Source organism: Melanostigma gelatinosum (assembly GCF_949748355.1).
Source record: "Melanostigma gelatinosum genome assembly, chromosome: 15".
Taxonomy (NCBI): domain Eukaryota; kingdom Metazoa; phylum Chordata; class Actinopteri; order Perciformes; family Zoarcidae; genus Melanostigma; species Melanostigma gelatinosum.
Window position 1 is genome coordinate 13,241,707 of NC_136648.1, and position 14,170 is coordinate 13,255,876.

The following is a 14,170-nucleotide window of genomic DNA, read 5'->3' on the forward strand; positions in this document are numbered from 1 at the left end:
ACACACACACACACACAATGTTATACGTGTAGCATTTATATATTCATTGGTTTATTTGATAATTAATAAAAACATTGCTGTAAATGCGCCAGAGTTAGCCAAGAGGCAATTTTTCATCTGTAGTCTTAAAGGTAGAGTAGCAGCAGTTATAGCATCTACGTTACACAATGAACAGGTTGTGTTTTTATGTTCATGAATGGAAAGTATCTGCATCCTGCAAAAATCTTCAATTCAGCTGAACAACATTTTCTTTTTCTCCTCAGGACTCACTGACAAAGACAACATGAACTCAGACTCAGCAAACAAAGCTCACAACAAGGTGAATGACTCTCTCCAGCCCACTGCTTGGAACCGAAGGGTTTGCCATTTGCTGAAAAAGTTCAGCATGGCAACTTGATTCTTGAAATAAACTCTGCCAGCACGTTTCGGAGAGCTGTGCCCTTCCTCACGTGCACACAAAGCCTGAATGGACCAAACTCACAACCAATATACTGTGGGCCAGGCAGCCTCAGTTTGTCTTGGATTTCTCTGCACCTCACTACTTGTGTCGGACATATGTGTGGACGGGGCATTGAGGGTCGAGTATGTTATAGTGCTGCAGTTGTGAACAGCGCAGAGAGAAGATAGGAAACCGAACTACAGTGTCATCAAATTGTGCACTGCTGCATGCTCTCATGTTCGTGGATCAATCAGAATGCCAGAATGAATTTTGGAGGTGTGTGTGTGTGTGTGTTCGGAGAAGTGATGACTCACAGCTGTGATCCTCTGTAGTTATGCTAATGCAATGCACATAGACGAAAGATCCCATCTGCCCAATTAGCAGATTCCTTTGTTGTTTTCAACAGCAGCTGTGTGTGAATACACATCTGCCTCTCTTTCTAAGGCGCAGGTGTGATCTGAGGATGTGTTTGCATGTATGCAAACACATCCTTTTTGCTAAAAAAAACAATTCTAGTACGAGCGTTGTTTTGTTGCTGCTTTACTGGATGTTACAAGCATTAACCTGCAATGCACACATTTACATTCCTTTAAAGAGCGTTTTTTTAAAAATCACAATTAGTTTATTGTGCGTTACAGCCTGGCGTCGGCATAAGTGTTGACTCTTGGATTACAGATGACAAACAAGTTCACAACACTCCCCTAATGTCACTGTGTGTTCTGTAGATCCCTTCAGAGAAGCTGCAGAGAGCGGGGAAGGTTCTCCGTAACGCCATCCTGTCCAGAGCCCCACACATGATACGGGACAGGAAGTACCACCTCAAGACATACAGGTAGGAACACGTTTGTCTTGTGTGTTTACTAAGAATTATGCATACAACAGCTTTAGAAAATGATTGGTGTGTGTGTGTATTGCAGACAATGCTGTGTCGGCACAGAGCTGGTGGATTGGTTGGTGCTGCAGAGTGCCTGTGTTCTCACACGGTCCCACGCTGTTGGGATGTGGCAGGCACTACTAGAAGAAGGGGTGCTCAACCACGGTAACTCCATCTTTTGCTTTCTCTATTGCTTTCTCAACATCGGTGTGTGCTGTTTAGTTTCAGGACACTGCAGGTAACACTTCCCAAACCTCTATTGCAAAGCAGCCAAAAAGCATCTCTGTCTGACTTTGAGTGGTGCTTTTACTCATTCTGAACGTCAATCGCAGTGAAAGTGTCTGTATGAATACCAGCATGGAAATTAACTCGGAGATTTGGAGCAGGAGCAAAAAATTAAATAGATTTCATTCTCAAATGCATACACTTCAAAGACGATGTCTAAAATGATGTTCAGCGATAATAAGAAAACGACTGTGACTGCTGAAAGTCACGAGGCGTGCACAGTACGTGTTCATGCAGTATTTGTGTTTGTCTGCTCTGCAGTGGACCAGGAGCTGGGTTTCCAGGACAAGTACCTGTTCTACCGTTTTCTTGACGACGAGGATGAGGACACACCGTTGCCTAGTGAGGAGGAGAAGAGGGAGAGTGAGGAAGAGCTGCCAGAGACCATCCTCCTCCTCGCTCAGATTGGCCCTGACGCTCTGCTGCGCATGATCCTCAGGAAATCGTCAGTAACAATTAATAATATGGCGTGAACTTACATTACACTGACATCACACTACTTATTGCATATATATTACTTTCTAGTAAGTAAAGAAAGGTTATTTAACCAGTTCCCCTTTCCTGACACTTTTCATACGTAATTTGCCTTTTAACCGCACTATTTATTTTTCTTCATATTTTAATTATGCTGGCGAGGTGGCATACTGAACCAAATGGAATCCAAAACCGACTTGTGTAATATTCACTGCTATCATGGGAAATAATATGAACAAATCATCTGTCGTGGCTGCTTTACAAACTGCAACGTTATTGTAGCGTCAGGATGTCGTTATTCATTTTACTGCAGTGTAATAAGAGCTGAAGCGTGCATGAAATCGTCATGATGTGTTCATTCTGACTGTCTCTCTCTCTGTGTGTGTGTGTGTGTGTGTGTGTGTGTGTGTGTCTGCAGGCCTGGTCAGAGGACAGGGGATGACCTAGAGATCATCTATGATGAGCTGCTTCACATCAAAGCCTTAGCTCACCTCTCCAACACTGTGAGTCAGCCAGTCGACTTTTCTTTTAAAGGGACAGTACAGATTCCCCAAGAAGGCTGTTGATTGATCAGAACAACTTGCCACAGTCTTTTGGTTTTTAAGACCAGAAGGAGAAGTTGTAGTCACTAGCATGAGCATTTCTCTTACCAGTGTAATGGGACACCGTTTTCCACCAATCTGCCCTGTGTTGGCAAGACTTCATCATGTGGAGGAGTCCTTATGTCTGTGTTGTTGTTGTTGTTTTTTTCATGCTCCATGTAGTCCTAGAATCAAAATTACGTGTATATGTGAAACAGTTTTTTATTCCTCATTTTCCTTTTGAACACAGTGCTTATGAATATAAATATCAGCAAACTCAAAGCCTCATAAAGCAAAACTCTCCAAGTGCTGTAATGATCCCTCAGGTCTCTTTTAGTAATCCTTAAAAACCCTGATCTGTGCATTTTACTGTTCTCTCACATATTTCTGCAGTGTAGCTAAGTCCAGTATGACTTGAGCAGTGTGCTCTGGTTTGTAGGTGAAGAGGGAACTGGCGAGCGGTGTGATCTTCGAGTCGCATGCAAAAGCTGGAACCGTGTGTGAGTCTTCGCTTTGTCCACTTTGTCCTGGAATGCATTTTTGTTTGTGTACATAGTGAACAGAAGGCCTTTTCAAAGGCCGGCACAAAACTGAGACAACTGAGTCAGTTACTGGAATTTGCTCTGGCCTCCAATTTGAGCTCTGTCTTTATGTTACTGTGTTTTGGCAACTTGTCATCATCAATTAAAAAGTATGCCAAATTATCGATCAGCAGTTCTCACCCATGGAGGTGCAGAAATTTGCTCCCAAAGAAATCTTAAAGATGTGACTATTCTTAAAGTGGGCCTCACAGTTTGAAGACCTCTGTTGTACAGAATAAATGTTTTAATCATGTATGTGGGGGTGATATATGTCAGTCCTCTTTATCTTCCAGTGTTCAACCAAGGAGAGGAGGGCACATCATGGTACATCATCCAGAAGGGCTCTGTCAATGTGGTTATCTACGGCAAGGTGCGCTTGATTGCATTCATCCACCTGCATGCTTGCGTTTCTTTCGTTTGACACATGAGCATTGCTCGAGTTTTCTGCTCCATTTGGTGATATGTCATCTGTATGAAATGGATTCAAGCGTGTAGCTGATCACGTCTGTATGGAGCAGACCAGCAGTATCTGCCCCGTGTGTCGGGGGGAACACCACCAGTGGAGTTTGGCAAACTCTCTCTCACCATGACTCGTCAGTATGATGGAATAGCTTATATATATATCAGGGACACCACACCGATTTACAACCACCGCACAGGCAGATGTACTGCACATACACATGCTCAGGTGTGTGCATTAACATTGATCACACAAACACATGCACCCTGCACACACACACACGGACAAGTACGGATGATTCATCTCAGGGTCGTGTGCTCCTGCGCCTTTCTGACTTTTCTTCAGGGCTTATGATGACTAATAAACTGTGTTTGTGTCTGAGCTTGTTTGTGTGTAGGAGCGTGTTGGTTTATGTGTGCATTCATGCGTGTGTGTGTGTTTGTTTTAGGGTGTGGTGTGCACGCTCCACGAGGGTGATGACTTTGGGAAGTTGGCCCTGGTTACAGATTCACCTCGAGCCGCCTCCATCGTCCTGAGAGAGGACAACTGTCACTTCCTTCGTGTGGACAAGGAAGACTTCAACAGGATACTCAGGGTAGGCAGATCAGACGGACATTTATCCTCTGATGGAGTCAAACAAGCACCAAATGACTACCTTCATACCAAACTGTTACAAATACTGCTATCAGCAATGTGCATTCACGAAGTCACTGCTAAGCCGTCGTTCTTTCAGTTAACAGTAAGATGCATTCCGTGGAACACAATCTGAAAGTCCATCATTTGGGCTGTCTGAAGCCTGTCTCCTACGCTGGTCAAAATGGAGAAACGAGAGTGTCGGAAAGCTGAGCGCAGGTGGCGAAAAACGAATCTCCAGGTTCACTGTGACATCTATAAAGAGAGACTTCGCAATTATAATTTGGAACTTAGAAATGCAAGGCAGTCATTCTTCTCTGACATCATAACCAAAAACAAGAACAATACAACAATAGCCTTATTTGCTACCGTCGACAGGCTAACAAACCCTCCAGTGTCGGTAGCTGCTGAGCTCCAATCCACCTGGGCATGCAATCAATTTGCCCCCTTTTTTACTGACAAAATTCAGAAAATTAGACAAGCAGTCAGTGCCTCCACACCAACCACAGGATATGTGTTGTCCCGATCGAACATCCATTCAAATATCATGACACAATTTCATTCAATCGACCGTAGAAGCCTAGAAGACATCATACAACATCTGAAGTCATCCTCCTGCTGCTTGGATATTCTACCAACACACTCTTTCAAAAATATTTCAAACTGCATGACCACTGATCTTTTACAAATTGTTACCACATCCCTTCTCTCAGGTGTCTTCCCATAAGCCCTAAAAACAGCAGTTATTAAACCACTCCTAAAGAAGGTTAGTTTAGACTCCGCAACGATGAAAAATTATGGGCCAATATCAAACCTCCCATTTTTAAGTAAAATAATTGAAAAAGCGGTTTTCCAACAGCTGACCGACTTCTTGGCCGTAAATAACTGCTTTGATGTTTTCCAGTCAGGCTTTCGACAGCACCACAGCACTGAAACTGCTCTTGTTAAGGTTTTCAACGACATCCACTTGAACATAGACAATGGCAGAAGTTCAGTCTTAGTGTTACTGGATCTCAGTGCTGCATTCGACACGGTCGACCATGCCATACTCCTAGAAAGACTAAACATCTGGGTGGGACTCTCTGGCACAGCACTTAACTGGTTTGAATCCTACTTGAAGGGCCGAGAATACTTTTGTGTCTGTGGCTGATTACACATCAGAGCTGACTAAAATGACATGTGTTGTTCCCCAAGGTTCAATACTGAGGCCTCTTCTGTTCAACATCTACATGCTTCCACTAGCTCAGATTATGGAAAGCAACAAAGTGTGTTATCATAACTATGCAGACGACACACAAATCTACATAACTATGTCACCAGGGGACTATAATCCCATACAAGGGCTGGGTAACTGCATTGAACAAATCAACAACTGGATGTGCCAGAATTTTCTTCAATTAAACAAAGATAAAACAGAAGTAATTGTTTTTGGTACCAAGGACAAACAATTGAAAATCACCGCTCAGCTTCAGTCACTGATGTTAAAACCCACAAACCAAGCCAGAAATCTAGGTGTAGTTATGGATTCAGACCTCAACCTGAACAGCCATATCAAGACAATTACAAAATCAGCCTACGATCACCTGAAGAATATATCAAGGATTAGAGGACTTATGTCTCAACAGGATTTGGAAAAACTTGTCCATGCATTTATCTTCAGCAGACTGGACTACTGTAACGGTGTGTTTACAGGTCTCTGTAAAAAGTCCGTCAGAAAGCTGCAGCTGATTCAGAACGCTGCAGCTCGAGTCCTCACTAAGACCAGGAGGGTGGATCACATCACTCCAATTCTGAGGTCTTTGCACTGGCTTCCTGTCCAACAAAGAATTGACTTTAAAATCCTGCTGTTGGTTTACAAAGCACTGAATGGTTTAGGGCCAAAATACATCTCTGATCTGCTGCTACCTTATGAACCATCCCGACCCCTCAGGTCGTCTGGGACCGGTCTACTTTCTGTTCCCAGAGTCAGAACTAAACATGGAGAAGCAGCGTTCAGTTTTTCTGCTCCACATATCTGGAACAAAGCTGCAGGTCTGCTGAGACCCTCAGCTCATTTAAATCAAGATTGAAGACTTTTCTGTTTGCTGCTGCCTTTAATTTAACCACATTCAATTAATATATTAATCAATTTCCTGCATTTCTGCATTTTACTTCTGCATTTTATTTCTTACACTGTTTTTTAATTGTTTTTAAATCTCCTTTTCTTTTGCCTTATGTTTTGATGCTTTTAATGGTTTTATGTGAAGCACTTTGAATTACCTTGTTGTTGAAATGTGCTATACAAATAAACTTGCCTTGCCTTGCCTTGCCTTGTCACTGCACGAAATGCTCGGTGACGCTGCCTGACTGTGATGTTTGTCTCCCTCCTCAGGTCGAGGAGCTGTATTACATTTAAAAAAAGATGCCATTCTTTCATTTGACGTGGAGCGATATTACTGATTTTGTACATGCATTTTGTTGTGTTTTTTAGGATGTGGAAGCCAACACAGTGCGGTTGAAAGAGCATGAACAAGCTGTGCTGGTGTTAGAAAAGAGTCCACGCACCTCCACCCTGGGAAGCATCAAGTACGTGTGTTAGTGTGACAGGTCTTCCATACTTATTGAGAGAGTAAGTGTACAATATAGTGAATCTCTCCCTCTGTCTCTTATCACCTAACCTTTTTGCAGATACACTGTGATATCAGGAACACCGGAGAAGATTCTCGAGCACTTCCTGGAGGCCATGAGGATGGACATACATCACAGTGAACCAGGTAGCCAAATAGAAAAATGTATTTTAGGCTATTAGGCACAGTGAATTTTAAATAGATGGTTACCAGAGATAATCCAGACAAATTAGCAAATGCATTGTAATGAAAGAGGGAGGGACGGAGGGGACGGATAAGCAAACGTAATGGATTAATGATGATGAAGGCATTTTCACGACCGTTTAAATCTCTTGATTTCCCTCCTTTCCCCTCCCATTCTCCTCCCTCCTCCCTCTTGACTGTTTCTCTTCTCGTCTGTTAGACCCAGCAGTAGATGACTTCATCCTGATGCACGGCATCTTCATGCCCAACAGCCAGCTGTGCCCTCTGCTCATGGCACAATATCCTTTCTCCCTTTTCTTTGTGTACGATATTTGACTTCTTTATTCACACCGTCAATGATATTCATCAGGTAGGTACACTCGCAGATTTAGAACTGTTGACAACCACACAAAGACATGGCCGGACATGTCTTCTGTTCACTGGATACTACGGTATAACGGGGCGACTGACAGCGACTAGGATTGTGCAATTTACCAGTTCCGTTTATGGAAGCGCTGATGCAGCAGTTGACCATCCAGCACTAATGAACTGCTCACAGAGTGAACCACCTCCCTTCACACCGCAGTAACACGATGTAACAACAGCTGCAGAGGTCTTTTCTGATTGTCTTCGTCATTGTGGTGCATGTGTTCAGCTACTTTACCACTGCTGCGCTGATGATTATACATAATAAACCTTTGTGAGGGTTCACTGCGGCCTTGAGCAGGTTGAAATACCATTTCTGTTTTCAGGAAAGTAGATCTTATCATACACTGGGTAATAATATGGATTTTTGCCGCTGTAAATGTTTCGCTCTTATCCATGCTATGGTCGTACAGGTTTTGACCATCGGATAACATGTCACTGTCACCCTGTGTGTTATCCTCTTTAACCTCGTGTGCACCTACCATGCGGCGTCTCCGCCCGGCTCTGAACAGGAGAGGTTGGAATCTGCGCTCAACAGTAAGAGGAGGGTCCTCATTCTGGCCCTGCGCTGGGCTAACACACACACCTACATGCTACAGGAGGAGCCTGCTGCCATCTCTTTCCTCGAGGTGACCAAAAGCAAGCTTGCGGATGCAGTAAGTTCCATGACATGGTGGCGTGCCTGGTCTGAGTGTGATTCTTCCTCTCTGTCCCCGTAGGAGTTGTACGTGGGTTTATCAAACGATACTCGGATTTTGAGAGCTTTGAAAGACTTGGTTCCTGATCTCGAGAAAGTCGTCACATTACAGTACGTTTCCCGGCTGCTGCACGTTCAGCTTTCACTGTGATGTTTGATGTACCAGCTACATTTATTGCATCTTTTTTTGTGTGTTTCTACACATTTTATATTTTGCAGTTCGGAAGAAGCAAAATCTATAAAAAAGGTACTTTCCAACATAATTCAACAGTACATGTTACATGTTCTCATGATGGCGTGGATGGTGACTGTACACTGTCTTGTGTAATTCAACAGAAAACTCTAATACGACAGTTCAGCAATGGGGAGGAAAGGCTGCAGAAGAAGCAGCCCATTAGGAATCACGATGACAGTAAGTTAGTGTATTTGTATTCCTTCTAAGCGATCACATGCACATAGTATTGTATTTCAGTGTTCTTTTTTTGTATGCGTCTAGTCCTGTTGAAGGTGTACTGCGGTGATCACACATACACCACTATCCGGGTTGCCGTGGCGGCGACCGGAAGAGAAGTGATAAGCGCCGTGGCCGACAAGCTCGGCACCACTGATGAGCTCGTGTTGGTCAACCTCAGCTCTGCGTGCGGTAAGAACACAGAGTGACTTGGATGTGGAAGAGCAATTCACAGCAGCATTACCTAAAAAAAACAGATCATAATCAGTTGTCTCTTGTTGTAGAATATGCCCTGGAGACATGAGTACCTCTCAAGTACCTCTATTTCTGTTGCAGAAAAACTAATTCTTAAGCCGAATGACGTTTCGGTGTTTTCTGCTCTGAGCATCAATGGCCGATTGTTTGCCTGTCCTCGGGACCAGCTCAACAGTCTGGTAAGAGATTCATGTTTCCTGTTTACATAGAACGTCCACTGTGGTTTTCATGAAATGGCTTTGCAGTAATACCTTGCATGCATTGTTTGTTGTGATTATATTATGATGGTGATGTATGTAAGCACATACAGTGATCGATACAGCACAGCTTGCCATGCTTAATGGGAATTGTAGGAACTATTACAATAGGTCTTTGTCACACGACATTGTTGGAAAGAAGCTGTGAGTAAAATTGATTGTAAAACACAGATTCATTAATATGTGAAGATTATTTTATGTGCTAATGAATTAGCACAAATGTGTGTATTTGTGTCTCAGACTCCTCTTCCAGACCAGGAAGGTCCCTCTGCAGGCTCCATGTCAACTTTTGAGCTGATGAGCTCGAAGGACCTGGCTTACCAAATGACCTTGTATGACTGGGAGCTCTTCAGCTGTGTGCATGAGGTATCATCACATATGCATACACACACACACACACACACACACACGCACGCACACACACTCAAAACAACCTCAGGTCAGCAGTAGAAGACAACCATGCACAGTGTTGCACAGAGTCTTATTTTACTCTTTGAAAGAAGAGTCCGGTATGGAGTCTGACCATACAAGTGTAACCTTTCACAGCAAGTTGGCTTTGTACAGGCCCTGTTCTACTCTGATGCTGCATCAATGTTCATGATGAAGAAGAAACACAGGATTAATGCTTAATAGATGCAAGGTGGCAGGACCTGTCCACTGGATTAACTCCAAACCTGCTCCCCTTAATGCCCCCCCCAGCATGAGCTGCTCTACCACACGTTTGGCCGGCAGACCTTCAGAAGAACCACGGCTAATCTGGACCTGTTTCTGCGGAGGTTCAACCAGGTTCAGCTGTGGGTGGTCACTGAGGTGTGCCTCTGCGCACAGCTCAGCAAGAGAGTCCAGCTCCTCAAGAAGTTCATCAAGATAGCAGCACAGTGAGTGGTACCGGCCGGTGACTGTCGCACGCTTCATCCGTATGCTGGGTAAGACGCCAAGATGACGAGATTCTCTTTCTGTCTCGCTTGTGTGTATTTGTCCGTAGCTGTCGGGAGTTTAAGAACCTGAATTCATTCTTTGCCATCATTATGGGGATGAGCAACCCTGCTGTTAGCAGACTGAGCCAGACGTGGGAGGTAAGCTTTGTCTAATCTATGTCTGGATCTCCAGTGAACCGTGACTGTGTTACACTATTCCTACATTCATGTCACTGAGATCTTCTGTTTTTCCCGACAGAAACTCCCCACCAAGTTTAAGAAGTTCTATGCCGAGTTTGAGAGTATGATGGTGAGTCGCATGAAATTCCATTCACCACTATTGTATTGGGTTGGCAACAGAAATCTATAGAGGGATTCATTCAAAACCAAAACCACACCAGAACTACCTGCACAGCTGTATCATTAAGGATAATTAAGAAAATGTGTTTTTGTAATTTGGGTGACCTGAGTTACAAATGTCTTTTAGAAATGGACACTGTTTATATGTTTGGTGACAGGACCCATCAAGAAACCACCGCTCCTACCGGATCACTGTCACCAAACTGGAACCACCAATCATCCCCTTCATGCCCCTCCTTCTCAAAGGTACGACTCAGTGTAGAGCAGCTATTCTCCGCTGGTGACCGGAGAAACTGTTAAATGGTTAGATCAAATAAAAAAAAGATTTTGTTATTTACAAACTAGTTATTTGTTTTACATGTAAAAGTGCTCAAAAATTCAGATGAATAAAAAATTGAAGCAGAAGCATAAATTCAATGACCAGTCCTATTGGTATAATATCACCTCACCAAACATGGCACATCATCAGGTAGGGACATATGTGTTCAGCAGCCGTTACCTAGGTAACGTTCCCTAGAATGCAGCAACCCAAAATACATTCATTTCTGAAAGCCTGCACCAGGAAAAGCTTCAAAGCATTTGGATTCATGATGGCAGGCAGAGATGGGTGAGGGTAATTACGTAATGCATATTAACAGCAATTTCTTGCTCATCTTTTTTTTTTCATGTTATGTTCTTTTCATCATTTATTTGGGAAGGTGGTCCTTGGAATTTTAATTTTAGTAATCAGAAGGGGGCCTTTAATTATCGATGGTAGCCTGCCAATACGTTTCACTTATTTCTTTACAGACATGACATTCACACATGAGGGCAACAAGACCTTCATTGACAATATGGTCAATTTTGAGAAAATGGTGAGTTTCAGTACACAATGAATGATTCATTTTAAGGATTATGTTTTATGCATCATACTGTTCTCCACTCAAGTTGCATGTAATATCTAAAGAGCGTCTTATCCTCATCTCCTAACAGCGAATTATAGCTAACACAATTCGGCAAGTGAGGCACTGTAGAAGCCAACCGTTCAGTAAGTCTCCCTATTACTTCAATTTTACCTCATTTCCATCCTGGCTTGACACAAATCTCTTCAATCCCACTTTCCTTCCTTTTGTTTCCTCTCTTACTGCTTTAGATCCTGAGATATGCCAACCGAACAAAAATCAAGCAGACGTACGGGGCTACGTGAGGAAGCTCTGCGTGGTTGACAACCAGAGGGCACTGACGCAGCTCTCCTACAGGATGGAGCCTCGCCGGACATGAGCTCCAAATCTTCCACCATCATCGCCTTCTCTGTGACGTTAGCATAAAAAAAACACGCACACACATTACCTGGATAAAATAACACGACTGGCCGTTCAGTAGCAAATCAGTCAGTGACTTTAGCACCGGCGTGGGCTGTTATGGACGAAGGACTTAATACTGTGCCATTAAAAGCCTCTTCTTCCTGGACAGACAGAAACTGTTCAGCTGCTCTGTTGTCGCTGTGTCTCTGAAGGTTTTAACCGTAGTAGTTGTTACTGTTTGGGACCTGTTGGATAGAACTGTAATGTATAGAACTTGAATCAATACCCTGCATGACTGAACTTCATAGGCTTTGCGTTCTATACAGTGTATTTCTATCGGAGAGTCCTGTCATGTTGTGCTGCCCCAAATGAGCCCTAGTTTACAATATATTACTGTACCTGCCTGTAAAGCAAACCTCACTCTCCTGATGCTCCATTCATAGACAGAAAACACAGAAAACACCCATAACCTGTAGGTAACTAGAATCTTTTTTTTCCTGTTGAATATGAAATCTGAAAGTATATTTACTTCATGAACTAAATGATTATATCCAAGTCTTTGAAGACCTTTGGGATTTGATGTCCTTTAAGTAAAGTATCAGTGTCCCTTAACTAGTCGGACACTTCAACTACTAAACAGAGTATTAGTTTGATTAAAGCCCTAGTTGTATTGAAAACAGTGTTCAAATTTGTAACTACAGTATTGCGTTTTATTTTTGCATCGGAGTACAACTCCTGTCGAACATGAATTATTCTGGTTGATGAAGTTGGTATGATCTGTTCTGAGGTCTGTACAACCAAATTGTACTCCTTTTGATTTGGAAGCACTGATCCTAGATGCGGAGTCTTAAAGGCAACTTATACTTTGAGGGGAAATCTTGTCATCTCAGTCCGTGTCATTTTTTGTTTTTATTTATATATGTGGGTGTAGATTGTGAGCGTGTTCCTAATTTTCCTTTGATCTCAGGAGCTTCTGATGTGATAGTGTGTGTCGAGAACTGCCGTGAGGCTGGCTCTCTCCAGAGCCAGCCTGTAACTGTACTCGTGTGCGTGTGGTCTGCCTTGTAAATAAAAATAGCCAATTTAACAGTGCTTAAGCTTTGATGACATTCTTTAAAATGCGTTCTTTCCCCCTGACGTGGTAAGAAAGGCTGAGGATGGTGATGCATACCAACATGTACAACTAATACACACACAGACTGGCTTCAGCTCAGAGGGGTGTTGAGAGACATCACTAGGAGGTTGCTTTCCAAATGGCGAACATGAGGTCTGAAAGATGTGGCGGCGAGGGTCTAATGAACGACGCGATCAAGCTGCATTATGTGACTTGTATCCAGCATTTCTGGAGCCTGAAAACTCTGGACATCTGTATTATATGAGAAACATTTTCCTGTGAGTGACGAGAGGAACTTGCTTGCAATATGTGGATTAGAAATCGACAATATTGTGCACAAGTTTTGGTGCCAGTGAACTACTTTGGAGTGAATTAAGCGGCAACACTGACTTCCATGCTCCCCTGATGATCTCTGGCCATTTAGTCAAAACCTATTTCAAAGATCGAAATAAACTTTGACGCAGATACTCCATATGCTTCCCAGAGGAGGAACCCTTTTTCAATTTCCTTTAACAACACCCTAAAGCAATCATTTCTACTACTAGTTGAGACATTTTATTTTGTGTATCCAACAATCTCGTACTATGGGGTGTGATGATTCATTGCAGCTTCTAGGAGTCATGTTTTATTCATGCGATGACTCGCTGTTCTGTCTCCTCTGGCACTTGATTGCTGTCACTGACTGAGAAGAGTCCTAACTTCCCATCGCTGTTCTCACCTTTCCCCACGCAGTGATGTCAGCACGGCTATCTTGCTTGATGATGTCACTGGGTCTCATTCCTGTCGGGCAGAGTAACACGATGTCCCCTGCCCGGGTTCTCTGGGGAGTGTGTGTGTGTGTGTGTGTGTGTGTGTGTGTGTTTGTTTTTAGATGCAGTGTTTCAACGATGGATTCAGATATTTGAGGCAGTCACCCTCGTTGCTAACTAATTTACTATGTCTGACGCGCTATAAGCCAGAACTGTATATCTGTGTGTGTGTGTGTGTGTGTGTGTGTGAAGAGCTTTATATAGACACAGTTATCCAGGAAGAAGGAATGCCCTGGATGCCAGTGACCATATTTGAACAGTGTGTCGGCTGCAGGCAGACTGCATACTCCGTAACTTACACACACACTTAAACACTCACCTCTCCTCCATCCTGTCGCTCTGTGTGTGAGCTTTGTGTTGTAGTTACACTGGATCACCACTGTCAGGCAATGTAATACCTTCTCTATTCTATTGGTGACAGTGGGGCTCCGGCTTCTCCTGACTCACCGGGAGCAAACGTCTCTCTCTCTCTTTCCAGCTCTTTC

At 43.3% G+C, this 14,170-nt stretch overlaps 1 protein-coding gene across 1 annotated transcript in view; it reads left to right on the forward strand.

Moving 5' to 3' along the window:
* LOC306788711 (rap guanine nucleotide exchange factor 4-like) overlaps positions 1 to 12,793 on the forward strand; it is a gene marked incomplete at its 5' end in the record, with an annotated part of 23,128 nt that extends 10,335 nt beyond the window's left edge. Inside the window, 25 exons of the mRNA XM_079284314.1 lie at positions 264 to 319; positions 1,165 to 1,271; positions 1,357 to 1,478; positions 1,860 to 2,043; positions 2,491 to 2,575; positions 3,093 to 3,153; positions 3,528 to 3,604; positions 4,143 to 4,289; positions 6,798 to 6,892; positions 6,995 to 7,080; positions 7,337 to 7,419; positions 8,025 to 8,171; positions 8,262 to 8,350; positions 8,459 to 8,486; positions 8,576 to 8,651; positions 8,736 to 8,882; positions 9,027 to 9,124; positions 9,443 to 9,568; positions 9,902 to 10,080; positions 10,188 to 10,278; positions 10,379 to 10,429; positions 10,638 to 10,725; positions 11,269 to 11,333; positions 11,452 to 11,506; positions 11,612 to 12,793. Of these exons, the coding sequence (XP_079140440.1) occupies positions 264 to 319; positions 1,165 to 1,271; positions 1,357 to 1,478; positions 1,860 to 2,043; positions 2,491 to 2,575; positions 3,093 to 3,153; positions 3,528 to 3,604; positions 4,143 to 4,289; positions 6,798 to 6,892; positions 6,995 to 7,080; positions 7,337 to 7,419; positions 8,025 to 8,171; positions 8,262 to 8,350; positions 8,459 to 8,486; positions 8,576 to 8,651; positions 8,736 to 8,882; positions 9,027 to 9,124; positions 9,443 to 9,568; positions 9,902 to 10,080; positions 10,188 to 10,278; positions 10,379 to 10,429; positions 10,638 to 10,725; positions 11,269 to 11,333; positions 11,452 to 11,506; positions 11,612 to 11,739 (2,471 nt within the window). The 3' untranslated portion in view covers positions 11,740 to 12,793. The remainder of the gene's footprint in view (positions 1 to 263; positions 320 to 1,164; positions 1,272 to 1,356; positions 1,479 to 1,859; positions 2,044 to 2,490; positions 2,576 to 3,092; positions 3,154 to 3,527; positions 3,605 to 4,142; positions 4,290 to 6,797; positions 6,893 to 6,994; positions 7,081 to 7,336; positions 7,420 to 8,024; positions 8,172 to 8,261; positions 8,351 to 8,458; positions 8,487 to 8,575; positions 8,652 to 8,735; positions 8,883 to 9,026; positions 9,125 to 9,442; positions 9,569 to 9,901; positions 10,081 to 10,187; positions 10,279 to 10,378; positions 10,430 to 10,637; positions 10,726 to 11,268; positions 11,334 to 11,451; positions 11,507 to 11,611) is intronic.
* Between the last annotated feature and the right edge of the window lie 1,377 nt (positions 12,794 to 14,170).